Genomic DNA, 25,955 nt, shown 5'->3' on the forward strand with positions numbered 1-25,955 from the left:
AAATTTGGTAAAATCATTTCTCAAATCACACAACAAAATTTATATTTCAGCCAAAACAAAAGCATCAAATCAAATCCCATTAGCTACACTTCTCATCCATCCCCGAGAAAGACTTGCAAATGATCCCAATTAGTAGGTTAATTAAATTAGGGATAAAATTAGTAGGAGAATTGCAATATAGCATGTGACAAGATTGCTGGTAGATAGACAATCATTTAATGTGAGTTTTGTCAACTTGGAATGAATGCGAGGAATGATCTGTCAAAACCTAGGAGCACCTAACAAAATGGACTGCCTCCCTCAATCTCTCCATAATATACAGTACAATTTCGTCATCATTTTCCTATAATTAGCACTTAATTATAAATTTAATTATAGGGATAAAAATAGTTCCACAATTATAGGCGCATGGCATAATGGCACTATCCCTTCCCTTTTTTTTACGACAAGAATGTGTGAATACCTTCTTTCACAGCACCAAAGGATGAACATAATTATAATTTTAAATATAATTATACAGGTTTACGGGAAGCAAGTAATAAGGCTTTGTTGCTGTAATTGGTCCTTCTTGCCTGTCTTATGAAATGTAGCTATCCTTCATGTGATTCTCTCACATGATGCATGTGTTTGTGTATCCCTTTTTATGTATCCATTACCCATCTTTTTTTTATATATATATATTTCTTCTTCTTTATTGCATACTATGATTATGCAAGCAATACCACTTCCCGATGTTTGCTGTTCATTAATAAATGTTATGTTTGATTATAAAAAAACAAAACCTAATTTGAATTTGAAATGATTTTTCAAAAAATTTATGGATTTATAGAATGCTTATTTAATAGTGAATTTAAAATATTGGGTATGGATTGCAAGCTTCATAAAAAATATTGGGAGTTGCTTGGTGTTCATGATTGAACTCTGGGGTATACTCAATGAGCTCTAAATAGTGTGGAGTCTCGGACTGAAAAAAGTGGTGCTTGAGACAGACAATAAGGAAGTTATTCAAGCAATTTAAGAATTTGAAAAGGAGTAGTATGATTCTTCTGTGATTCGTAACATCAAATACCATCTCCAATGTGATTGGACAAATTACTTAATACATGTTTTTAAAGAAGGCAACAAAGAAGCAGAGTGGTTTGGCAAAAATGACATTATTGAGACCTTTGGGCAAGGTTACATTCATGCAATCTCATAAAATCCTTCAATATCTACATAATGATCTATCTGATGTAATGTGATCTCGTTTTATATTCATTGGAGTTAATCTCTTGTTTGGATAAAAAATAGTGAATTTAAATTTCATTGTCAAAAATTATTTCAGATTTTTAATTTTATAAAATTCTATAATATATATTTAGCTTAATTTTGTAAAAAATATATATAAAATTCAAAATATTATACCAAACCCTCCTTATACCATTCTTAGATATTGCTGTCATTAAAAAGTTTATACAGCTACTAAGCTAATATATAAAAATATATGAAGAAGATGAAAAGGGAGGGTTGATGCTGACATTTTAAGCTGTTTCATAGTTTGAGCATTAAACAAGGGAAGGGTTAGGGTTAGGGTTTACTTTTTCAACAGTTTTAAATCGGTTCGTTCCCAATTCTATATTTAAAAAAAAAAAATTGGATTTCTAAGCTTTCCAATAATTTCTTCCTTTATTCTCAAACCATGTATTTAAAAAGGGAGGTGGGTCCATGCATGCATGCTCCCATTTGAAGGTGTTTTAACTTTTCATAAAAGGAGGCCTCGATAGTGTGAACCTTAAACAAAGGGGGAGGGGGAGAGAGAGTTTAGGGTTTATTTGTGATGGTGGAATTTAAGTCAAGATTCCATCTTATCCCCCTTTTTTCTTTATCAATCATGTGCATCAAAGATAAGCTTTTGATTACAGATCTAACCAGCCTTGAATGTACGAACCCCAATAATCTGAATTTTCAAACCTTATATACAAATATATACATACTTTCTTCCCAGCTTCCTATATGCTTATGCTAAATTAAGGAAGAACATGTCCATCTTTTGTGAGAATGAATTACCACCCAAGAAAACGTAAATTGACCTAATTCAAATATTATGTGGTCCTACAGATTAGATATAGTGTAAAATAAATATAACCCAATGCTTATTTTGGTGGTGTTAAAATGTGTATTTATGGGAAAATGTGTTGTATTTATTTGATTACCATATCTTGATGAATCAGATAGTGGTTGGGAAATCAGATATTTTTCCCAACTGAACAATCAGCAGAAGCATCCAATGGCTCCTTCTTTACTTCACGGAATCTTTGTATATTCTTATTTGATTATACTAATTACCATATGATTACAAAACTCTGATCTTTCAATCTAAGGGAAACGAAGAAATATCATTACCCTATTTCTCATTGAAATTGGGCATCATAACACTACTGTAATCCTTGTAAATCATGACTTTTTATATTGTTGGGGTTTAGGGTGAATTTTAGATACCATCCTGGTGTTCAAACGGGCCAAATTATTATTAATTAATTATTCAAAATGTAAAAAATTTTAATCGTTAAGCGAACTAATTTTTTTAAATACATTAATCAAAACGAAATAACTAAATTTGATATTTTTTTGTCTTTTAATTAAAATAAGTATAAAATATATAAAAAAACACAGGGTTAATGTTCATTTTTTAAAGTTCAAAAATATAATATATTTTATTTATTTCGATTAATATAAAAAATTATTAATCAAATTAAATCGATTCGACTGATTAATTCGATTTTAACTGAACTATAAACAATACCCTAATAATGATACATAATACACATATTTTAAATTTTGAAAAAATTATATTCACGTTAAAATGTGAAATCAAATATAAAATGTCAAACATGAATATTATAATTGTAAAAAAAGAAGTGCAGTAATGTGGATTACTATAAGATGTGTGGTGGCAGGGAATGGGCAATGGACCGACTTCAAAAGCTTTTAAAGTCAATGCCAATGCCTGCTTTGATGACATAAAAGTCATGAAAATGCACCTTTACTCACTTCATAGTTCATATATAGGTTGTCATGGTTTGAAAAATGAATTTAATTTGATACATCAGTAATAAAATCTTTTTATTTTACTAGGAAAATCATTACATATTTTTATTTGACAAGCTTTATCATTTTTTAAAATATATAATATGTTAATTAACTCAAAAATCATAATCGGAGCTCTTGTAACATCATAGTATCTGCAAATTTCAGGTGCATGTTTGATCATTTAAAATCTGCCAACAATTTTTTTTTATAATTTTTTTGTTTTTGATTTTATATTTGTGTTCTAAAAACATATTTTATTTTCGGTTTTAGTTATGTTTATTATTAAAAAAATTTAAAATTATCAGAAAATTTTAAGAGAGAAAAGTTTTATGAATAAAACCTGAAAATTTTCTAATATCAAGTTTTTTTGTATTGTTATTTTTTATATTATAAAAATATTTAACTACCAAAAAAGCACATCCATATGCTACCTCTAATTGGCGACAACTTATTTTAGTGGAATGATTTTTGGGAAAACTAAAAAGTCATTAATTCACCTTTAGAAAAATCATGAATTTAAATTGCACCGTTCATAAATATTGTTTTTGAAAGAAAAAAAAACCTTAAAATAAAATTTCCTTTTAAATCTTTTTTACTACAGATGATTTTTATTTTTTTTTATATAACAAAAGACCCCCCCCCCCCCCAACTACCACATATCTATACGACTATATATAAAAAGAAGGTCTATGGACATCTGCCCATTTTTTCCTTTTTTGATATGAGAACATTAGGGTAAATATCATTTTCTAGCCTTCTACTTTTTAAATTATAAAAATAATTAAATTTTAATTTAATCATATATTTCACTTAAGTTTGAGATTTAATCTATATATTTTAATTTTGATATAATTTGATACTTTATCTTTTATAAGAACATTAATTAGTTTAAATATTTTATTCTAATTAAAATGATAATAAAATTTTTAAGAATTATAAGCACTGTTAAAATTCTTTATTAGATTTAAGTCCAGTATAATTTATTTATTTTTTGGTCACGTGAATACCAAAATTTATTTTATTTTTTCTCAAAATGCCACAGAAATTGAAAAACAAAATAGAAAATGCAGCACCGTAAGGCACAGTACACGTATTCCATACTCATGCCTAAATGTGTGTCCGCCAAAAATCTCACGTGAAAATACAAATACAAAAAAGAAGGGGCAACACAGGCTAAGGAGTATATGAATAAATTATGGTCAAACTACATGGAACATTTTCGAAAAAGCAATTCCCTAATAAGAAAGGATTGCTCTGCAAAAATTGATTAAACCCGAAGCTTAGCTTAGTTGGTTCATATAATCAAATTAGGAGCTCGAGCCTAGCATCAATAATCCTTCTTCCACTATCAAAATAATAATAAAAATAAATCATCCTTAGCCCTTTTACTAAAATGTTGTCTCGTGTAATTTGTTTAGCCTAAGTCTTGTTTCGATTAATGTCATCAAAACTAGATGTTAAGCTGTTGTAGTTGAGAATGAACACAAGTATCGATAACCCGGCCGTAGAAGCACCAGTCATGGCTTCTTTCAGTGATAGCTATCTGACCAAATGGGTTTAGCTCTAAAAATTTCTGTACATTCTCTGCTAAAGCTAATCTTTCCAAATAAACTCTAAGGTCACCTCCAACACCTGAAAGAATAAAACCAACTTACAAACTTGCAGGCTAACACGACAGTCAACAGAATAAAAACCATGCATACAAACTTCAGCAACGAACAAGGAGATAAACACGAGTTATTAACCTATGGAACTTAATAGGGTTATAAATGATTTCAGAAGTCATCTTACCCAATGAATCATCGTCCATGTCAAACATGAATGGATGAGGAAATATTGCAGTATCCAACTACAAGATCAAATATTAATAGAAAACGGAGAACGTTTGTCAGGACCTACTCAAAAGGACAATGGAAAATATTAGGGACATTAAACAGCAAATAAGATAAGTCTATTTACTTACGGGATTAAGCAGTGCTTTGTAAGGAGAATCATCTATCAACAATGTATTTGATTCATTATAATATCCCTTCTCCCATGGAAGATTAGGATCGCTTTTTCTCCAAAGCTTCCTCAACTCTTTGAAAACTAAGGGCTTATATCTATGCCCCGGAGCTTTGAATTGTGTTGTGGTGCAGTGAGATGAATCCTAATAAATCATTGCGCATAAAGCAAATGGCTCAGAGTTGGAACTCTTCTAGTTTAATTGCACATGGAAACAAAGATGACCTGAAAACATACAGGGGACAGACGCACACCAAAAGACAAAAACTTGTGCAGCAAAGCAAGTTTAACAGAAAGCAAAAGGAAACAAGTTATAATTACCCAACAAAAAAGCAATTTTTGTTTCATATCTCCCATCAAAAAATCGACAACTCTTTCCAAGGTTCTCCTGCGAAACATGATTGATCCAGCAATTAACGGTACTATATCAATGTTCAACCACAACAAAAAAGCAATCAATTGCTTGTTTCTTATTGAAAAAATACCTGTTTCTTGAAGACCAGATACCCACTTCAAACTTCTCAAAACAAAACCTTAAAAAGTCATCGCAGAAGGGTCTCTTAAAAACTGAACAAAGAAAGAAACTCCCAATTAGCTTTTAAAATAGAACTTATAAGCAAATAAATTTTTCTAGATCAGGTTTCTTACTTGCCCGTCCTGCAATGTGTGCATCTGCTTTGTAATTCTTTGAAGGACGATAGATTATATCAGCAAGTAATCCATTCACATCAAGAACAAGAAGTTTTTTCCTCAATTGACTAACAGGAGTCTTAACAATAGTAAGAGAAACATCATTTGTCTCATTTGCATAAATGGAATCACTACTTTCTTCACTGTTTCTTTGATCCAATAAAGTTAGAGTCGAGATACTATTTACAAGACCACTCTTGGCAAGAACAATTTCCTCAGAAAGCTTATCAGTTTGAACAATTTCCTCAGAAAGCTTATCAGTTTGACATTTACCACCATGGTCCGAGGAACCAGGTTGCTGCTTTTCCATCCTTTTCCTAAACTCGGTTTTCTTTTCTATAAAATGATTGTACTTCCACGGAAATTCAGGCTACAACCTTATCTATCTGTAAAATTCTGATAAAAAGAAGGAAACTTAGTTATTTGCATAACATAGACAATGTATGTTACATACAAAATTTAAGCTCGGCACTATCGGTTAACTGTTGAAACTAAAACTTATTCTCCATCATCAGATCAACCAATCAAATCAATGGATCAGATAACTAGTCCTTAAATACATATTACAATATTAAGTTGTGTTTAGGGGTCCCTAAACTCATATCAGAGCACGGATGCTTCAAGAAAAATGAAAGTCTAGAGAACATAGTTGGGAACAATCTACAACAAGCATCATAGTTTTCTCTTTTATGAACCCACAAAACCTATCAAATAACATTATAGTTCCACCTTCAAATGCCAGTTTTAACTTTCCCTTTTTGTTGATGATGCTTGTATTATAAGTCAGTGGAGCCTAAAAACTTGAGAAACGATTTTTACACCTTGTCGATTGTCCAACTACATTAACTTGAAAATGATTCAAAGTTTGATTCCTTAACCGACATCGAAACATGGCAAATCCATAAATCTGCTAACAAAGTTCTACACTCCACGGCTCTAATGCAAAACATAGAATTTAAAGCTTACAGCCATATAAAAAAGCTTCAAAAAGATTGGAAACAAAAATAATAAACAAAACCAGAACGGAATTTTCACAGGCTACAAAGAAACAAACAAAGAAACCCAAAAATTTTATGAAATCAAACAAAGAAAGAGATGAATAGATAATTAAGCTCTAATTAAAAGAAAATTAGCCTCAAATTAAACTCTAATTACGCAGGGAAAAAAAAGGGCGAGGGAGAAACTACCTTTGGGGTATAATTGTTGACGTCAGAGATGGTTCTACTTTGTGCAGAAGACAAGAATCTTAAACGACATCTTATAAATCGTTCTTTTGCTTGCCAGATACAATAGGATTGGTTTCTCCTAATTTTTTTCTAAAAAGGGTTTGTTGTGGATTTAATTGGGCTGGGTTTTTGAATTCCAATCCAAAAATAAAATAGTTTGCTTTTCCTTACTGCCGACCTACGAATACACTTGCCTAAGGTCAAGCCGGCCGTTTGAAAAGCTGAAAGATTTAATAAAAATATAAGTTCGAAAATTGGTCTGATCTCGAGTAAATATTTTTATCTGTTCGAATTTGTGAAAAAAATTTGTTGTTTTTACTATTTTGTCACCGTTTTTCATTATTTTGTTATAATTTCGTTATTATATTGCTACTATTTTATTATTATTTTTGGATATAGTATAGCTCTTGTTTTATTATTAATTTTGCTATTATTGTAGAGGTATTTGATTACTAAATTGTACTTATCTTAATGTTATTTAAGTTTTTTCATTTGTTGAAAAATATTTATTTTAATATTTTAGTGCATTTGAGGTATTGTATTTTTAAATTTATTTTTATATAAATAATAATAATGTAAAAAGTTTAATATAAGTAGGTGAGGTGGGCTTGAGTTTTAATATTTTTTTATTCAGATTAAACTTAGATAAAATATTATACCAATTTTTCGAGTCAGACCAGATTTAGACTTAAAAAACAGGCTTAAATTTTTTAATTAATCAAATTCGACCCATAAACAACTCTATCTATAAACTTAAGAGAAGTCTTAGTCTTTGTTTTGGGCAAAAGTCAAATCTTTATTATTATATATTTATTAAGGAGGAATTGATGATTTACCTACTTTTGCAATTATTTTTTTATCGAAATTTATATAAAAGTTATTAAAATTTTTATATTATAGTTTCATTTTCACAGGGAAAAAGAAAAATCATATATCTTGCTTCATTTTTTTTACTTTTCTTAAATCTACTTTTTAATTTCTATTAATTTTTATTTAGTTTGGTTGTGTATGTGTTTCATAACTGTAATGGCCTAAATTCAAGGTTATCGGAATAGTAGTTTTGTAACCACAAATCCGATTTAAAGATAAATTTATTTTAACATTTTGCATTAATATTGATATGATAAGAAAATCGTGTGAAAATATCGATAGAAAAATTTTACCGATTTAGTGGTTAGTTAGAAAAAAAAATTATTGAAGAAATTGGGTAAAAATAGGGTATCGAGACCTTGATCTCGTAAAAATAAGTCAAAAATATTTTTATAAATATTTATAAAATTTTAGTAATATGGTATTAAAATTTCGTTAGAAACTTTTTATGTTTGGGTAGTCAATTAAATGAAAAGGACTAAATTGATAAATGTGTAAAAGTGGTTGGGATGATTAAATAGCATAAGTGTCTAATGGGAAAGGAATTAAAAGACAATTAAACCCAAAATTTATTTGGGCTGGACGGCAAGGGCATGAAATCAACAAGAAAACGGATGATTTAAGGGCAAAATTAGAATATTACATAATTAACTAAATAAAAATAGGACTAGTATGGAAATATCTAGATTTCTTGTGATTTCTCTTCATTCCCATAAGCCAAAACTGCATAGGAGGGGTTCTTTCAGCTAGTATTTCATAAGTTTTGCACCAATTGAGTTAATCCTTGCCTTTTTCTTATAATTTTTGTGTTTTTAAGAATTTTACAACTAGGTCCTACTATTAAATTCATTAGTTTTTTATTTCATGGATGAAATTGAAAATCACCATGGTTGAGTGCTGTAATTTTATCATGAAATAGCAAGAAATTAAAGTTTTAATTTGTGAGATGATTTTATTAGGTAATTTCAATAGAAATTAATTTTTAAGACCTAATTGTGAAAATGTTTGGAATTAAATTCTAGCGTTGAAATTATAATTCCCAATGGTTATAAAGTAGTTTAAAGCGATAGAATAAAGTTTTAATTGAGAAAAATCAGCTCAATTGAGAGGCTAATTGAGTAGGGATGAAATTATTATTTATTAAAAGCTTAGGAGAAAAATAGTAATAAACATCTTGCACTAAAACAGTTTTGGACAGCAGCAGTAGGCTAAATTTGAAAAATCACCATAAATTTCGAAAATCAAATTAGAAGATGAAAATAATATTGAATTAAAGCTTATTGAGTCTAGTTTCTCATAGAAGAACCAATGTAAGCAATGGAATTGTACATCATGAGATATAATAAATTTTGTGAGATAAGGTCAGAATGAATTTGGGTTCCCCTGTTCTGACTTTGGAAAATCATAAAAAATTAAATAAAAATAATTACGGGCTTAAATTTATATGTTTAGAATATTGAATGAGTATATTTTCAAAAGAAACAAACGGGAATATCATTTGAATCTTGTATACGGGGATAATTAATTTTTAGTGAAGAAGGGTTGGAACTGTAAGACAGCAAAACATGGGTGACTTTAAAGAATAAACTGTACTTATTGGTTAAACCAAAAATTCTGAAAATTTTATGGTAAGAATATACATGAGTCTAGTTTAAGGAAAAATTATCGGATCTTAATTTTGAGTTCTTTATCTTAAAATATAAATAATTTAGTGACTATGACTCAAGTAGACAACTTTGAATGAACTATAAATAATAGTGGAATTATAGAGAATGTTACATCTGAACATGAAATGTATTAAATTGATGATTAAATTTATTTATTTAGATCCAAAAAATTCAAATACGAAGCTAGATCGAGGAAAAAAATGTTCGAGATTAGTAGATTTTTGTATACGAACAAGTATCGAGGTAAGTTCGTGTAACTTGAATTATATTCTTAAATGCTTGAAATGTATGCTATTAATGTGAATATGATTTGAATGCTTATTGTATGAAAATTGATGAAACATTGATATATTTGATAAAAAGTTGAACAAATCTCGGTTGAATGAAAGGTTCGATGGATCTCTGAAAAGAAATTGAATGTTTATTGCATTGTATCGTATTGAAAATATTATGTAAGTATAATTCTTATTACATGATCTTATTAAACACAAAGTGCTTACCCTGTTTCCTTTTCCCCTGTTTTATAGTGTTAAGAGCTCGGAGGTCGGATTCGGTCAGAGACACATCACACTAACAACCTCAAGATTTCGGTATATAAAGAAACTTTATTTTGGAAATCAATTGCATGTATAATGTAACGACTCAAAATCCGTGGGCACCAGAAAAGTGTGTTATCGGGCCTCCGTCTTAGTGAAATCAGTTCGAAAATAATTATTAAAAATATTTATGAGTCTAGTAGTGTGTTTAATTAGGTTTTAATTAAGTAAATTTAGCTTAATTTAGAGTAATTAGTAAAAAGGATTAAATTGAATAAGGGTAAAAGTTTAATTATAGATTAAAAAAATTAGAAGGACTTAAGAGGAAATTAAACCATTTCCTATAGCTGAGGCGGTTTAACGTGGAAAATATCAAAGATTTTATTGATTAAAAAAATATATTTATTTATTTAATAATTAAGTATATTATATTATATTATATTATATTATTATTATATATAAAAGAAACAAATAAGTTAAAAGAAACAGAATGAAAGCAAACGAAACAGAGAAGAACAGGGGAGAAAGAAAGGAAAGAAGAAAGAAAAGGGGAAATAAGGTTTATGAAGCTTGGAGTTAATTGGTAAGCTCAATCAAGTCCTTTTCTCATAATTTTGATATTTTAGAAGTCTTAAAACAAGTTTTTGATGAAATTAAGTTGTTAGTTTGGAATTTCTTAGGTTTCAAACAAAGTTCATGTTGAATAAAATGATGAAATAGGGGTTTAATTGAATGAAATTCAAGTTAGAATAGATATAAGGATTGAATTGCAAAGTAAGCTATAAGTTTTGTGTTTTAGGGATTAAATTGAGGAAAATTCGGAATTAAGAAAATATGTTGAAAATTTAATAGTTAAATTTGAGTTTAAATGAAATTTGAATAGGAATAAGGTGTGAATTGGTGTTATAAATTTGGTTATTAACATTTTACATCAAAACAGTTTTGGGAAGTAGCAATAGTCTGACTTTGAAAATTCACTAAAAATTTTATAAATAGAACTAGAGGATGAACAAAATATGGAATTAAAGTTTATTGAGTCTAGTTTCTTATAGTAGAAACAGTGTAAGCAATTAATTGATGAATCAAGAGATATTTGAAGTTTTGTAATACTGGTTTGGGGTGATTTCGAGATGCCCTATTTTAACTTTGGAAAATCATTAAAAATTGTACAAAAGTTATTATGGAGTGTAATTTATATATGTGAACTCCTTAATGAATCTAGTTTCAAAATAAATAAACAAGAACCTTATTCGAGTTCTGTACAATGAGATAATTTATTTTTAGTAGAGAGAGGTCAGAACTGTCAAATGAAATAACAGGGGAGTATTTAACGAATAAACTGTACTAAATGGCTAGACCAAAAATTCTGGAAATTTTATGGTTAGAAGATATATGAATCTAGTTTTAAGGAAAATTTACAGATATTAATTTGGAGTTTTGTAGCTCAAGATATAAATAATTTAGTAACAATGACTCAAGTAGACAGCTTAATGGTGAAATTATATATATATATATATATACATTAAAAATGGTTAAATTTGCATGTTTAGGCTCATGAATTAAATTGAATCATGTTGCATTGATGATTATAAATTATTATTTTCGTAGCCAACAAAGAACCTGAAGCATCAGCATCGAAAGGAAAGGAGAAAGTCATCGAGGACTAAAACAGGAGAATTACGGTGTGTATTACTATAATTCGAATTTTAATTATTATTGATTGCTGAATTTTTTTATTGTTATGTATGGTAAGTAAGACTTGAGGTAAGTATGTGAAATTGATATGAATATTGAGTGAAAATGAAAGTGATGCAAATTGAATCAAATTGAATTGAATAAGTGAATTATGGAATATGTAATTATTTGAAAAGCGTATTGATTGAAAAATGATTGGTGATTTGAATTGTGAATTGAAAGTGATATAGGATTGAGAAAGTGAATTGAATACCCTATTAACTAGTCGGGCTGAGTCGGATATAGTTGGCATGCCATAGGATTGAAAGTGTTCAGGGATACTTCGACCTCGAGTCGATGAGACACTGGGTGTCACTATATTTCTTCGGATAGATTCGATGAGGTACTGGGTACCTGTAATGACCCAAAATTCACGGGCATCGGAAAAGTACATTAACAGGCCTCCGTCTTAGTAAATCGAGTTCGAAATAATTACTAGAAATATTTATGAGTTTAGCGATGTGTTTGATTAGGTTTAAATTAGGTGGATTTAGCTTAATTTAGAGTAATTAGTAAAAATGACTAAATTGAATAATGAGTAAAAGTTTAATTATAAATTAGTAGGAAATAATAAGGACCAAATAGGGAATTAAGCCTATTTGGGAAGATGAGGCGGCAAAGGAGTAAAAAATCTAAGATTTTACTTAGTTATATAGTATAATTTTGACAAGTGGATGGTAAAAAATAAAAATAAATAAATTATTATAATATATTATTAGCAACTAAAACAAATAAAAGAAAGAAAATAAAGTAAAGAACAAAGAAAAGAAACAGAATAGGCAAACGAAAAGCAGGGAAGGAAAGAAAGAAAGAAGAAAGAAAAGAAAAGGGAGAATTGGGGTTTGAAGGTTTGAAAGTTTAATAGGTAAGTTAATTTAGCCCTTTTTATTTAATTTTAATGTTTTAAAAGCTTTAGAACAAAATTTTGATGAAATTAAATTAATATTTTGAAAGTTATTAGAATTCTAAATATTGTTCATGTTGAATAAAAAAAAATGAAATAGGGGTTTAATTGAATGAAATTCAAGTTAAAATAGATATAAGGATTGAATTGCAAAGTAAGCTATAAGTTTTGTGTTTTAGGGACTAAATTGAGGAAAATTTCGGAATTAAGAAAATATGTTGAAAATTTAATAGTTAAATTTGAGTTTAAATGAAATTTGAATAGACATAAGGTGTGAATTGGTGTTATAAATTTGGTTATTAACATTTTACATCAAAACAGTTTTGGGAAGTAGCAATGGTCTGATTTTGAAAATTCACTAAAAATTTTATAAATTGAACTATAGGATGAAAAAAATATGTAATTAAAACTTATTGAGTCTAGTTTCTTATAGTATAAATAGTGTAAGCAATGAATTGATGAATCAAGAGATATTTGAAATTTTGTAAGACTGGTTTGGGGTGATTTTGAGATGCCCTGTTTTAACTTTGGAAAATCATTATAAATTGTACAAAAATTATTATGGAGTGTAATTTATATTTGTGAACTCCTTAATGAATCTAGTTTCAAAATAAGTAAACAAGAACCTTATTCAAGTTCTGTACAATGAGATAATTTATTTTAGTAGAGAGAGGTCAGAACTGTCAAATGAAATAACAGGGAGTATTTAATGAATAAACTGTACTAATTGGCTAGACCAAAATTCTGAAAATCTTATGGTGAGAAGATATATGAGTCTAATTTCAGGAAAAATTAGTGGATCTTAATTTGGAGTTTCCTAGCTCAAGATATAAATAATTTAGTAACAATGACTCAAGTAGACAGCTTAATGGTGAAATTATATATATACATTAAAAATGGTTAAATTTGCATGTTTAGGCTCATGGATTAAATTGAATTGTGTTATATTGATGATTATAAATTATTATTATTTTCGTAGTTAACAAAGTACCCAAGACATCGGTGCACAAAGGAAAGAAGAAAGCTATCGAGGATTAAAACGAGAAATTCACGGTTTGTATTACTATAATTCAAATTACTTTTTATTAAATGTTTTATATCAATTCTATATTTAATAAGTGAATTATAAGGTAAGTATTGATATTTGAGTTGAATGAGAATTGAATTGAATGGTGAATGTGTATGTATAATTGAATTGTAAATTGATTTGAATGTGAAAATTTTAATTGAAAAGTAATCTTGGAATGGAAATGAAAGTGAATTGAGAATTGAAATACCCTATTAACTAGTCGGGCTAAGTCGGATATAATTGGCATGCCATAGGATATGGAAGTGTACGGATTTGCCGGCTTTATCGATCGAGCACTTTATGTGTCGTATTTGAGCACCTCGTGTGTCGTATCGTGCACCTCGTGTGTCGATCGTGCACCTCGTGTGTCGTTTTAGGCACTTTATGTGTCGATATCGATCGGTATTATGTACCGTTTTAGGCACAATGTGCCGTACTGGTGTGTTTGGGTTGGAATCCGTGTATCCGTTAAAGTCCGAAATGTTAATAGGGTGAATAATTGAAATGAGAAGTTCAAATGAATTTGATCGACTGTACTAGTGAATATGAAAGAAATTAAAATTGTGGACTGAAAATTTAGATTGGAAATGAAATGCATGGATTTAAAATGATTGTGGTGATTAAAACCTGGTAAATGTGATTTGTAACTAAAATTGAATAATAGCTAAAGATTGTTTATTTATTGTTATTTAATGATAACTTAAAAAAAAAAAAGAATTGTTATTTGATGCTGAGTTCTTATTTTATTTTTTTTAATTGCTATTGCAATTTGAATTATGGTAATACCACTGAGTATGAAATACTCAGATCTGATTGTTTCCGCTTGAGTTAATAGAAGTCTAGTGTCTGGTCCAAGATCCGAGTGATCCCGACTTCAGCGAAAAGATTTTGGGTGATGTTTTCTTTCTTAATTGAAAGTGGCATGTACTAGGTGTTGTATAAGTTATATAGATATACTTGTAAAGTTAGTTATAAGAATGGTATACCATATTTTGTTATTAGTTTGATAAAATGGTAAATATTATATTATATAATTTGGTATAAGTTGGAATGAAAAAAAAATGAATGAAGTTATTAGTTAATTTGGATTAATATTATGAATGTTTAGTTATTAAATGACTATGTTAATGAATTGGTTATGATTTAGATATATTTAGGTTTAAATTGTTTTTATTGTGCCATTGGTTTTGGATTAGGTGGTTTTGGTTTGAATTTGCAGGGGTTTTATGTAAAAAATTAAGAAGAAATGTTTGTAAATTTTTGTAAAAAAAATATATATTTCCTGAATACTCGAACAAGTCCCGTTTCATTCCACTTTAATACTTGTGTTGGGCTTCGAAAGTCCATTATAGGGACATAATTCTTCAATTATACTATGAATGTTATAATAATTGTAAAATATCCATAAGTTGTCTGATATATCCGGTAATGCCTCGTAGCCCTGTTCCGGCGACGATTTGGGGTTAGGGGGTGTTACAGTACCAACTTTACTTCGGCTAGGCCGATGAGACACTGGGTGTCAACTATTACTTCGAACTATCCGATGAGGCACTGGGTGCCATATTGGTGTGTTTGGTTGGATCCGTGTATCCGCCAAAGTCCGAGTTAAGTTAATAGGGTGAAAAATTGAAATGTGAATTTGAGGCATTGAAATGAGAAGAATTACGAATTGAAATTGGAATTGTGATAATGAGAGAAAAGTATGAAATGTATATTCATAAGTGATATAAATTTAAGTTTGAGAAAATACATTGATTTATGAATTAGTACATATGACATTAATTGTTAGGTATTTTAATATTTATGTTTTTACTGTTGTTGATATGACTCGATTTATAGTAATACCATCGAGTATATCCATACTCGCGTATGGTTGTTTCCGTCTGCAGTTAGTAAAAGTCAAGTGTCTCGGCTCAGCATCCAGAACAATCCCGACTCCAACACAAATTTGGTGATGTGTATTTTTCTTTTGGGTAAAAGTGGCATGTACATAGGTGTTGTTTAGTCACTTGAATATGTATATTACTTTGGGTAGTGAAGGATGACTTATAAAATTTAGATGGTTAAATGAAATAGTAAGGAAAGTACATGATATTTTGATACATGAACATTAAGTTGTTAAATGAATGAAGTTTTTAATCAATTTTGAATGATGCTATGATAATTATTAAGTTGAAATTATGTTAATGATATAAATATTAGTTATATGAATGTGAAAAATTGGTGCTGGTGGTTTTAGTTTGAATTTGCAAGAGGTTTTAGGTAAAAATAAGCAGAAATGCTGCCGAAATTTTTATTAAAAAAAAAAATTCAAAATATTCGAACAAGTCCCGTTCTACTTTTAATACGTGTTTGAACTTCGAGAGTTCAAGATAGGGACTTAATTATTATATTATACTATGAAAATTTTTAATAATTGTAAATTATTAGTAAGTTGTCTGATATGTTCGGTAATGCCTCATAACCTCGTTCCGGTAACGGTTTGGGGTTAGGAGGTGTTACATATAAGCTAATATAGTAAATGTTAATGTGAAATGATTGTAAGGTCAACCATTGGTATGGCAAACAAATCTTGATTTTGGTATGTGATGAGGTTATCTTATAAATATGCATAAATCTATCTTGAAAATATGTTGAATTGGATTGGCTGATGTGGATTGTTCTCGGTTTAAAATTGTAAGGAAGGTTAGATATCTATAAAGGGGTTATATTAAGTTAAAAAAATTAATTCGTAAACTTCGATAATGCCTTGTACCCTATTCCGGCAACGAATACGAGTAGGGGGTGTTATTTTTGTTGGTATCAGAGCTACGGTTTAGCCAGTTTTAGGACTGACGTAGTAAATACGGGATTAGCTGTACATGCCATTTAAATTATTATTGATAGTGTGATATCTCTTGACCATTTAAATGTGTTTTTCTTATAGTAAATGCCTGTCGATCGAGCTCAATCCGAGGAAGCCGGGAGTCATGCTCCGGGTCCAAAACGAGAATAGAGGGAAGCCGAAGTTACTAGTAGTACAAGGCTCGTATCTGAGGGTCAAGGTGAGGAGGAAAAATGAGCCTTCTTTCAAACGATGAATGAATGGTTTAGTCAATACTTAAGAACTAACCATGTAATGCAACAAGCTCAAGCTCTCTCTCCTGTTGCTCCACTGGTTCCCGAGATCCCATAAGTTATTTGTACTGAATCTGTCAAAAAAGAGAAAGCTCCGGTAGATAAAATTCGAAAATATGGGGCCGAAGAGTTCCGAGCAGCAGTTGAAGATGATCCCGAACGGGCTGAATTCTGGTTAGAGAATACTACTCGGGTTTTGGAGGAATTATCTTGCACACCAAAAGAATGTCTGAAATGTACCGTCCAACTGCTAAAAGACACAGCTTACCATTGGTGGAATACTAAAGCTTCAGTTGTTCCGAAAGAAGAAATTACATAAGAATTTTTTGAGACCGAGTTTAGAAAGAAATATATCAGCCAGAGGTTCCTCGATCAGAAGAGAAAAAAATTTCTTCAGCTAAAACAGGGTAACAGATCAGTATCTGAGTATGAAAGAGAATTTGTTCGGTTGAGTAAATATGTTTGAGAATGGGTACAGTCAAAAGCCAAAATGTGCAAACGATTCGAATAAGGGTTGAATGAATATATTAAGCTACTGATCAGAATTCTTGAAATTCGAGAGTTTGCTACACTGGCAGAAAGAGCTTATAAAGCAAAAGAATTGAGCAAAGAGAAGAAACAGGCTGAAAGGAAAGCTCGAATTTTTAGTAAAAGACTGATAGGAAAATCCCAGTTTTCTGCTCCAATGAAATTGAAGAAATACCAAGATCGTTTTACCTCAGCCACTAGGTATTCGGGTAGAGAGCGAGGTTCTCAGCGCACTAACCCAAGACCTTCCACTCCGTTAGTGACCAGTGTTGGCAATGTTGGTACCCCTAAGTCGAGATTCCAGTATTGTAATAAAGCTCATTTTGGAGAATGCCGGCTGAAAAGTGAGGCTTGTTACCGATGCGGTTCATTTGATCATTTCCTTAGAGATTTTTCAAAAATGGGTGAAAAAGAAGCTGAACAGACATTAAAAACCGATTAATCCAATTTCGAGGGGCAGACCACCTCGACCATCCGGTAATGTCTGTGGTAGCCGAGGAGACACAAAAGATGCTGCAGGCAGGGCTGAGGCACGAGCACCTGTTAAGACATATGCCATTCGTGCCAAAGAAGATGCCTTAGCACTCGATGTTATTACTGTACATTTTCTTTACTTGACACTGATATTACTGCATTAATTAATCCCGGTTCTACACATTCATATATATGTATAAAGCTTGCATGTGTTAAAGATTTATCTATTGAACGTATTGAATTTGTGGTTAAAGTCTTGAACCCTTTGGTCCAATCTATTTTGGTGGATAAAATTTATAAAAATTGTCCACTGATGGTAAGAGGTTATTATTTCCTAGCTGATTTGATGTTACTGCCATTTGCTGAATTTGACGTGATATTGGGCATGGATTGGCTAACCCAGCATGATTCAATAGTAAATTGTAGACAAAAATATATTGTACTAAAATGTCAGAATGGTGAGTTGCTCCGGCTTAAATCTGATTAAACAGAAGTGTTATCTAATTTGATTTCAGTAATGGCAGCACAGAGGTATGTCAAAATAAAGGTATGATGCTTACTTGACTTATGTACTCGACACCAAGGTATCTGAGTCAATGATACATACAATGCCAGTGGTATATGAATTTTCTGATGTGTTTATAGAGGAATTACCAAGATTGCCACTAGAAAGAGAAGTGGAATTTTTTATAGATTTGATTCTGAGAATTTACTATATTAGCTTATATATGCCATTGATTTCCAAAATAAAGTTTCTTTATATACCGAAATCTTGAGGTTGATAATGTGATATGTCTCCGACCGAATCTGACCTCTGAGCTTTAAACACTATAAAATAGGGGAAAAGGAAACAGGGTAAGCACTTTGTGCTTAGTAAGCTCATGTAACAACCCCGGAATTAGATCGGAGTAGTTCTCAAAATTAAATCTATAGAAAATTCCACTTCTCTTTATGGTGGCAACCCCGGTAATTCATCTGGAAACACATCGAAAAATTCACATACCACTAGCATTACCTGTATCTTTGACTTAGATACCTTGGTGTCGAATACATAAGCCAAGTAAGCATCATACCATTTTTTGACATACATATGTGCTGCTATTACTGAAATTGTAATGAACCGAAAGTTACGGCATCAGAAATTGAGTCTTGAGTCTTGTTCAGTGAAATTTATTCATGAATATTTATTAGAAATATTTATGAATTATAGTTGAATGGTTATTTAATGTTTGATTAAGTTAAGTAGCTTGAATTTAGAATAATGACTAAATTGCATACGGTATAAAAGTTTAATTATAGATTAAAGATTAGTAAAAGGGACTAATCTAGCAATTAGACCCTAAGTGCCATGTGTGTGAATGTATGATATAACATGTGTAATAGTTGGTATATATGTGTAATAGCTATAAGATATTTTATGTTATAGCTATTACACATGTTATTTTATATTTTTTATAGGTTAATAATAATGAGTAAAGAAACATAGAAAGAGTTACAGAGAGCAAACGTGAGAAAGAAAGAAGGAAAGAAAGAAAGAAAAAGAAAAGGGAAATTTGAGGATTAAGGCCCTAAAGATTAATTGGTAAGTTGTTTTAGCTCATTTTCTTATGATTTTTATGTTTATGGATGCCTAATTCAAAGTTCTACATGTATGAGGTTAAAATGAAGAAAAATAGAAAATTTTTAGATATTGATTTGGTTAAATAAATTGAGGTTTTATGGGTTAAATTGATAGGAATTGAAGTTAGAAGTGAAAATTGAGTGATTTATTAAAAGAATTCTAAGTTAGGTTTAAATAGGGATTAAGTTGAATAGAGCTCAAAATTTATGTTTTATAATGAATTTTATGAGTTAGAAATTGTTAATGAGTTGATTAAAAGAGAATATGAAGCTTAAGTTAAAGAAAAAGATTAGTAATGGAAAAAGGATGAAATTGGAATTTTGTAAAAGTTTGATAGAAAGTGAAAATGTGTTTTATGAATTAGTATATTGATGATTTTTAATTGTATGGTTGTTAGTAGCAAACGTAGCACGGATCGTCATCAAAGAAGGAAAAGAGAAAGTGAACGAAGATATCGATTAAATTCGATAAATAGTGGTTTGTATTTCTATAAACCGAGCTTAATCGTTATTGCTATATTTGATATTTATATTGTATGAAAATGTGAATGAGGTAAGTATTTTTACCATATTGAAATGAATGTGATTTTGAATACCCTATTAACAGTGTCGGGCTAGTCGGATATAGTTGACATGTCATAGGAATTGGAAGTATTGGGATATTCCGACATTGAGTCGATGAGACACTATGTGTCGACTCTTTGTTAAAGTTCGGATTTGTTCGATGAAGTACTTTGTGTACTATAATGTTAAAGTTCCGGATTTGTTTCGATGAAGCACTATGTGCTTATCCCGGAGTGTGGGTTGGATCCGTGTATCCGTTAGTGTCCGAGTTATGTTAATAAGGGTAAATAAAGTAAAGGTTATTAAAGTCTTGATTGATATTGAATAATAGCAATAATGTGTTTGAATTACCATGTCTTAAAGTTGATTAAGCTATTGTTTATAGAAATACCACTGAGAGTATTCTCAGCGTGACGGTTTGTTTCGTCTTGAGGCTAGGTCTGAAAGTATAAGGACTCAAACATACAAGCCGATCCCCAAACTCAAATTGGTGAAGTTTCTATCTTTTGGAAAATGGCATTGTACCTAGGATGTCTTTTGGTTATTTTGAAAGTATCTAAGTTGTTAAATGATATTTTGGTATGTTTTGTAAATGTTACCAAAACCTTAAGTATGGTATGTTTTGATATGTTAGTGAAGAGTAATAAGAGGAATTGTTGGTAAATGTTGTAGAGAGAAGAAATGAAGATGTTATAAACTTAGTTATCAACATTTTATACTAAAACAGATTTGGACAGTAACAGTAGTCCAACTTTGAAAATATACCAAAAATAGTATAAAGTGAATTAGATGATGAATAAAATATGTAATTGAATCTTAATGAATCTATTTTTATATGGAAGAAACAAAATAGGTAAAAGAGTTTTATTTTATGAGATATTTACGTTTTGGTGAAACAGGGTTAGAACAATTTCTGGATTCCCTGTTCTGACTTTAGAAATTCACCATAAATTGTGTATTAAGAATTAGGACTCAAACTTTATTTGTATGGATTCCTTATTGAGTCTATTTTTAATTGAAACAAATGGCATAGTCATTGGATTTCTGTAAAGGAAGAAATTTGATTCGTAGTGCACAAGAGTCAGAGTAGCCAAACCCTAAAACAGGGGAGACTTCTTCTAATAAACTGTACTAATTGGCCTGACCAAAAATTCTAGAAAAAAATTAGTAAGTAGATATATGAGTCTAGTTTCAGGGAAAATTTACAGAATTGGATTTCGAGTTTCGTAACTCGAGATATGATTTTTTTTGCGACCATGACGCAGATGGATAGTTTACTACGAAAACTGTTTAAGTGCTATGATAAGTTTTGTAATGTCTCCTGCTTGACTCCGGCAACGGTCTCGGGTAGGGGGACGTTACAAAAATCACATAAGATAACCCCTCTGTCTGATTAGATTTAACCCGGAGCAACTCATCATTCTGACATTTTAGCACAATATATTTCTGTTTACAATTTACTACTGCATCATGCTGGGTTAGCCAATTCATGCCTAATATCACGTTAAATTCATCAAATGACAGTAATATCAAATCAGCCAGGAAACAATAACCACTTACCATCAGTGGACAATTTTTACAAATTTTATCCACCAAAACAGATTGGCCAGGAGGTTTGAAACTTTAACTACAAATTCAATAGGTTCAATAGATAAATCTTTAACACATGCAAGCTTTATACATATATATGAATGCGTAGAACTGGAATCAATTCATGCAGTAATATTAGTGTTAAGTAAAGAAAATGTACCAGTAATAACATCGAGTGTTGAGCCATATTCTCTGGAACGAATGGCATATGTCCTAGCAGGTGCTCATGCCTCAGACTTGCTTGTAATATATTTTGTAGCTCCTCGTCTACCACTAACATTACCGGATGGTCGAGGTGGTCTACCCCTTGAAACTAGATTAATCGACTTCGATGTCTATTCAGTTTCTTTTTCACCCCTTTTTGGATAATCTTTGTGGAAATGATCAAATGAACCGCATCGGTAACAAGCCCCACTTTTCAGCCGGTATTCTCCAAAATGAGCTTTATTACAGTACTGGCATCTCAGCTTAGGGGTACCAACACTGCCAACACTAGTTACTGGTGGAGTAGAAGGTATTGGACTAGTGCGTTGAGAACCTCGCTCTCTACCCAAATACCCAGTGGCTGAGGTAGAACGATCCTGGTATTTCTTCAATTTCTTTGGAGTAGAAAATTGGGATTTTCCCATCGATCTTTTACTAAAAACTCGAGCCTCCCTCTTAGCCTGTTTCTTCTCTTTGCTCAATTCTTTTGCTTTATAAGCTTTCTCTGTCAATGTAGCAAACTCTCGAACTTCAAGAATTCCGATCAATAGCTTAATATCTTCATTCAACCCTTCTTCGAATCGTTTGCACATTTCGGCTTCTGACTGTACCCATTCCCGAGCATATTTACTCAACCGAACAAATTCTCTTTCATACTCAGATACTGATCTGTTACCCTGTTTCAGCTTAAGAAATACTTTTCTCTTCTGATAGAGGAACCTCTGGCTGATATATTTCTTTCTGAACTCGGTTTGAAAGAATTCCCATGTAATTTCTTCTTTCGGAACAACTGACGCTTTAGTATTCCACCAATAGTAAGCTGTGTCTTTTAGTAGTGAGACGGCACATTTCAGACATTCTTCTGGTGTGCAAGATAATTCCTCCAAAACCCGAGTAGTGTTCTCTAACCAGAATTCAGCTTGTTCGGGATTATCATCAGCTGCTACTCGGAACTCTTCGGCCCCATATTTTTTAATTTTATCTACTGGAGCTTTCCCTTTTCTGACAGATTCAGTACCTGTACCCTGTGAGATCTCGGGAACCGGTGGAGGAGCAAGAGTGGGAGCTTGAGCTTGTTGTATTACAGGGTTAGTTCTTAAGTATTGACTAAACCATTCATTCATCGTTTGAAAGGAGGCTCGTTTTGCCTCCTCACCTTGGCCCTCAGATACGGGTCTAGTACTACTAGTAACTTCGACTTCCCTCTGTGCCCGTTCTGGGGCCAGAGCATGACTCCCGGCTTCTTTGAATTGAGCTCGGTCGGCAGGCATTTACTATAATAAAAACACATTTAAATGGTCAGGAGATATCACACTATCAATAATAATTTAAATGGCATGTATAGCTAATCCCGTATTTGCCACGTCGATCCTAGAACTGGCTAAACCGTAGCTTTAATATCAACAACTGTAACACCCTCTACTTGTATTCGTTGCCAGAATAGGGTATGAGGTATTATCGGAGTTTACGAAATAAATTATTTTAAATCAATATAAGCCCTTTATAGATATCTAACATTCCCTATAATTTTAAACTGATAACAATCCACATCAACCAATCCAATTCAACATATTTTCAAGATAGATTCATGCATATTTATAAGATAACCTCATCACATACCAAAACCAATATTTGTTAGCCATACCAATGGCTGACCTTACAATCATTTCACATTAACATTTACTTTATTAGCTTATACATGCTATTAATTTCCAAAATAAAGTTTCTTTATATACCGAAAACTTGAGGTTGATAGTGTGATGTGTCTCCGACAGAATATGACCTCCGAGCTCTTAACACTATAAAATAGGAGAAAAGGAAACAGGGTAAGCACTTTGTGCTTAGTAAGCTCATGTAATAAGAATTATACTTATATAATATTTTCAATACAATACAATAAACATTCAAATATCCATTCAATGCATTATTACCCTAACATGCACAAACTCAACATTCAAGTTAGTACAATAATTTTCATGTATCAATAATATATACCATAATTGATGAGCTCATCAATACCATGATTTCCATTCCCTTGTTATTTTTCTATATTTATCCCGTTGAATTTCTCAGAATTTCGATAGATTTTCAGAGGTACACTTTTAGTGTACAATTCCGGGTCTGTCAATTCATATTCATGTGCGCACATTTCCATTTCAGAGAGCACACTCCCGCGAACCTCATCCTTACAGCGGGATTACCAGTTTAGGCTAAATCCCCTGTAATATAAACTTATAGAGTATTGTTGGAATTACCAGTTCAGGCTAAATCCCCTGCAACGACAATTACTCTAACGAGCTTGGATCTGAATTACCAGTCCAGTCTAAATTTAGACCCTAATTCGAATTACTCATCCGGGCTAAATCTATTTTACACATATTCTTCGAGAGGGCTATATCAGGATAGGATCACCCGTCCGGGCTAGATCCTTTTTACTTTCAATTCCTTTTAAGAGATCTATTGAATTTTTCTTTCATTCAACCGGGATTTTTTCCCCTTTTATCAAATATATCAATGTTTCATCAATTTTCATACAGTGAACATTCAAATCATATTAACATCAATAACATACATTTCAAGCATTTAAGAATATAATTCAAGTTACACGAACTTACCTCGATACTTGTTCATATACAAAAATCTATTAATCCCGAAATTTTTCTTTTCCTCGATCTAGCTTCGTATTTGAATTTTCTGAACCTAAATAAATAAATTTAATCATAAATTTAATACATTTCATATTCATATGTAACATTCTCTATAATTCCACTATTATTTATAGTTCATTCAAAGCTGTCTACTCTAGTCGTAGTTACTTAATTATTTATATTTTAAGCTACAGAACTCCAAACTAAGATCCGCTAATTTTCCTAAAACTAGACTCACGTATCTTTTTATCATAAAATTTTCAGAATTTTTGGTTTAACCAATAAGTACAGTTTGTTCTTTAAATTCACCCCTATTCTGCTGTCTGACAGTTCCGACCCTTCTTCACTAAAAATTAATTATCTCCTCATACAAGATTCAAATGATGTTCCTATTTGATTCTCTTGAAAGTATAATCATTCAGGATTCTAAATATATAAATTTAAGTCTCTAATTATTTTTATTCAATTTTTAATGATTTTTCAAATTCAAAACAGGGGAACCCGAATTCATTCTGATCTTATCTCAAAAAATTTATTATATCTCATGATTTACAATTCCATTGCTTACGCCGTTTCTTCTATGAGAAACTAGACTCAATAAGCTTTAATTCCATATTTTTTTCATCTTCTAATTCTATTTATAAAATTTATGGTGATTTTTTAAATTTAGTCTACTGCTGCTGTCTAAAACTGTTTTAGTGCAAGATGTTTATTACCATTTTTCCCCTGAGCTTTTAATAAATGATAATTTCTTTCCTAGTCAATTAGCCTCTCAATTGAGCTGATTTTTCTCAATTAATGTTTAATTCTATCACTTTAAACTACTTTATAACCTTTGGGAATCAGAATTTCAGCACTAGATTTTAATTCCAAACTTTTTTCACAATTAAGTCTTAAAAATCAATTTTTATTGAAATTATCTAATACAATCATCTCATAAACAAATTAAAGCTTCAATTTCATGCTATTTCATCATAAGACTTCAGCACTCAACCATGGTGACTTTCAATTTCATCCATGAAATAAAAAACTAATGAATTTAATAGTAGGACCTAGTTGTAAAAGTCTTAAAAACATAAAAATTATAAGAAAAAGACAAGGATTAACTCACTTGATGCAAAAATTATGAAATACCAGCTTAAAGAACCCCTCCTATGGCATTTTTTCTGATGAGAATGAAGAGAAATCATAAGAAATCTAGATATTTCCATAAGAAATCTAGATATTTCCATACTAGTCCTAATTTTATTTAGTTAATTATGCAATATTCCAATTTTTCCCTTAAATCATCCATTTTCTTACTGATTTCATGCCCTTGCTGTCCAGCCCAAATAAATATTGGGTCTAATTTTCTTTTAAATCCTTTCTCAATTAGACACTTGCTATTTAATCATTCCAGCTATTTTACACATTTATCAATTTAGTCCTTTTCATTTAATTG

At 30.8% G+C, this 25,955-nt stretch overlaps 1 protein-coding gene and 1 long non-coding RNA gene across 2 annotated transcripts; one reads left to right on the forward strand and one right to left on the reverse strand.

Annotated features, from left to right (window-relative positions):
- Positions 1-4,285: 4,285 nt before the first annotated feature.
- On the reverse strand, positions 4,286-7,191 carry LOC108471092 (uncharacterized). Its single transcript, XM_017772675.2, has 7 exons — positions 6,951-7,191; positions 5,722-6,159; positions 5,559-5,640; positions 5,395-5,461; positions 5,033-5,218; positions 4,861-4,918; positions 4,286-4,701 (listed from the first exon to the last, which is right to left on the reverse strand). Exons 2-7 carry the CDS (start codon positions 6,071-6,073, stop codon positions 4,520-4,522), a joined length of 927 nt encoding a protein of 308 aa, XP_017628164.1. The 5' UTR covers positions 6,074-6,159; positions 6,951-7,191; the 3' UTR covers positions 4,286-4,519.
- Positions 7,192-10,526: 3,335 nt separating this feature from the next.
- Positions 10,527-13,732, forward strand: LOC128284197 (uncharacterized). The gene is made up of 3 exons (XR_008274553.1): positions 10,527-10,645; positions 11,671-11,744; positions 13,680-13,732. It is a non-coding gene; the product is annotated as an uncharacterized LOC128284197 (long non-coding RNA).
- Positions 13,733-25,955: the final 12,223 nt, after the last annotated feature.

Source organism: Gossypium arboreum, chromosome 11 (genome assembly GCF_025698485.1).
Source record: "Gossypium arboreum isolate Shixiya-1 chromosome 11, ASM2569848v2, whole genome shotgun sequence".
Classification (NCBI taxonomy): Eukaryota; Viridiplantae; Streptophyta; class Magnoliopsida; order Malvales; family Malvaceae; genus Gossypium; species Gossypium arboreum.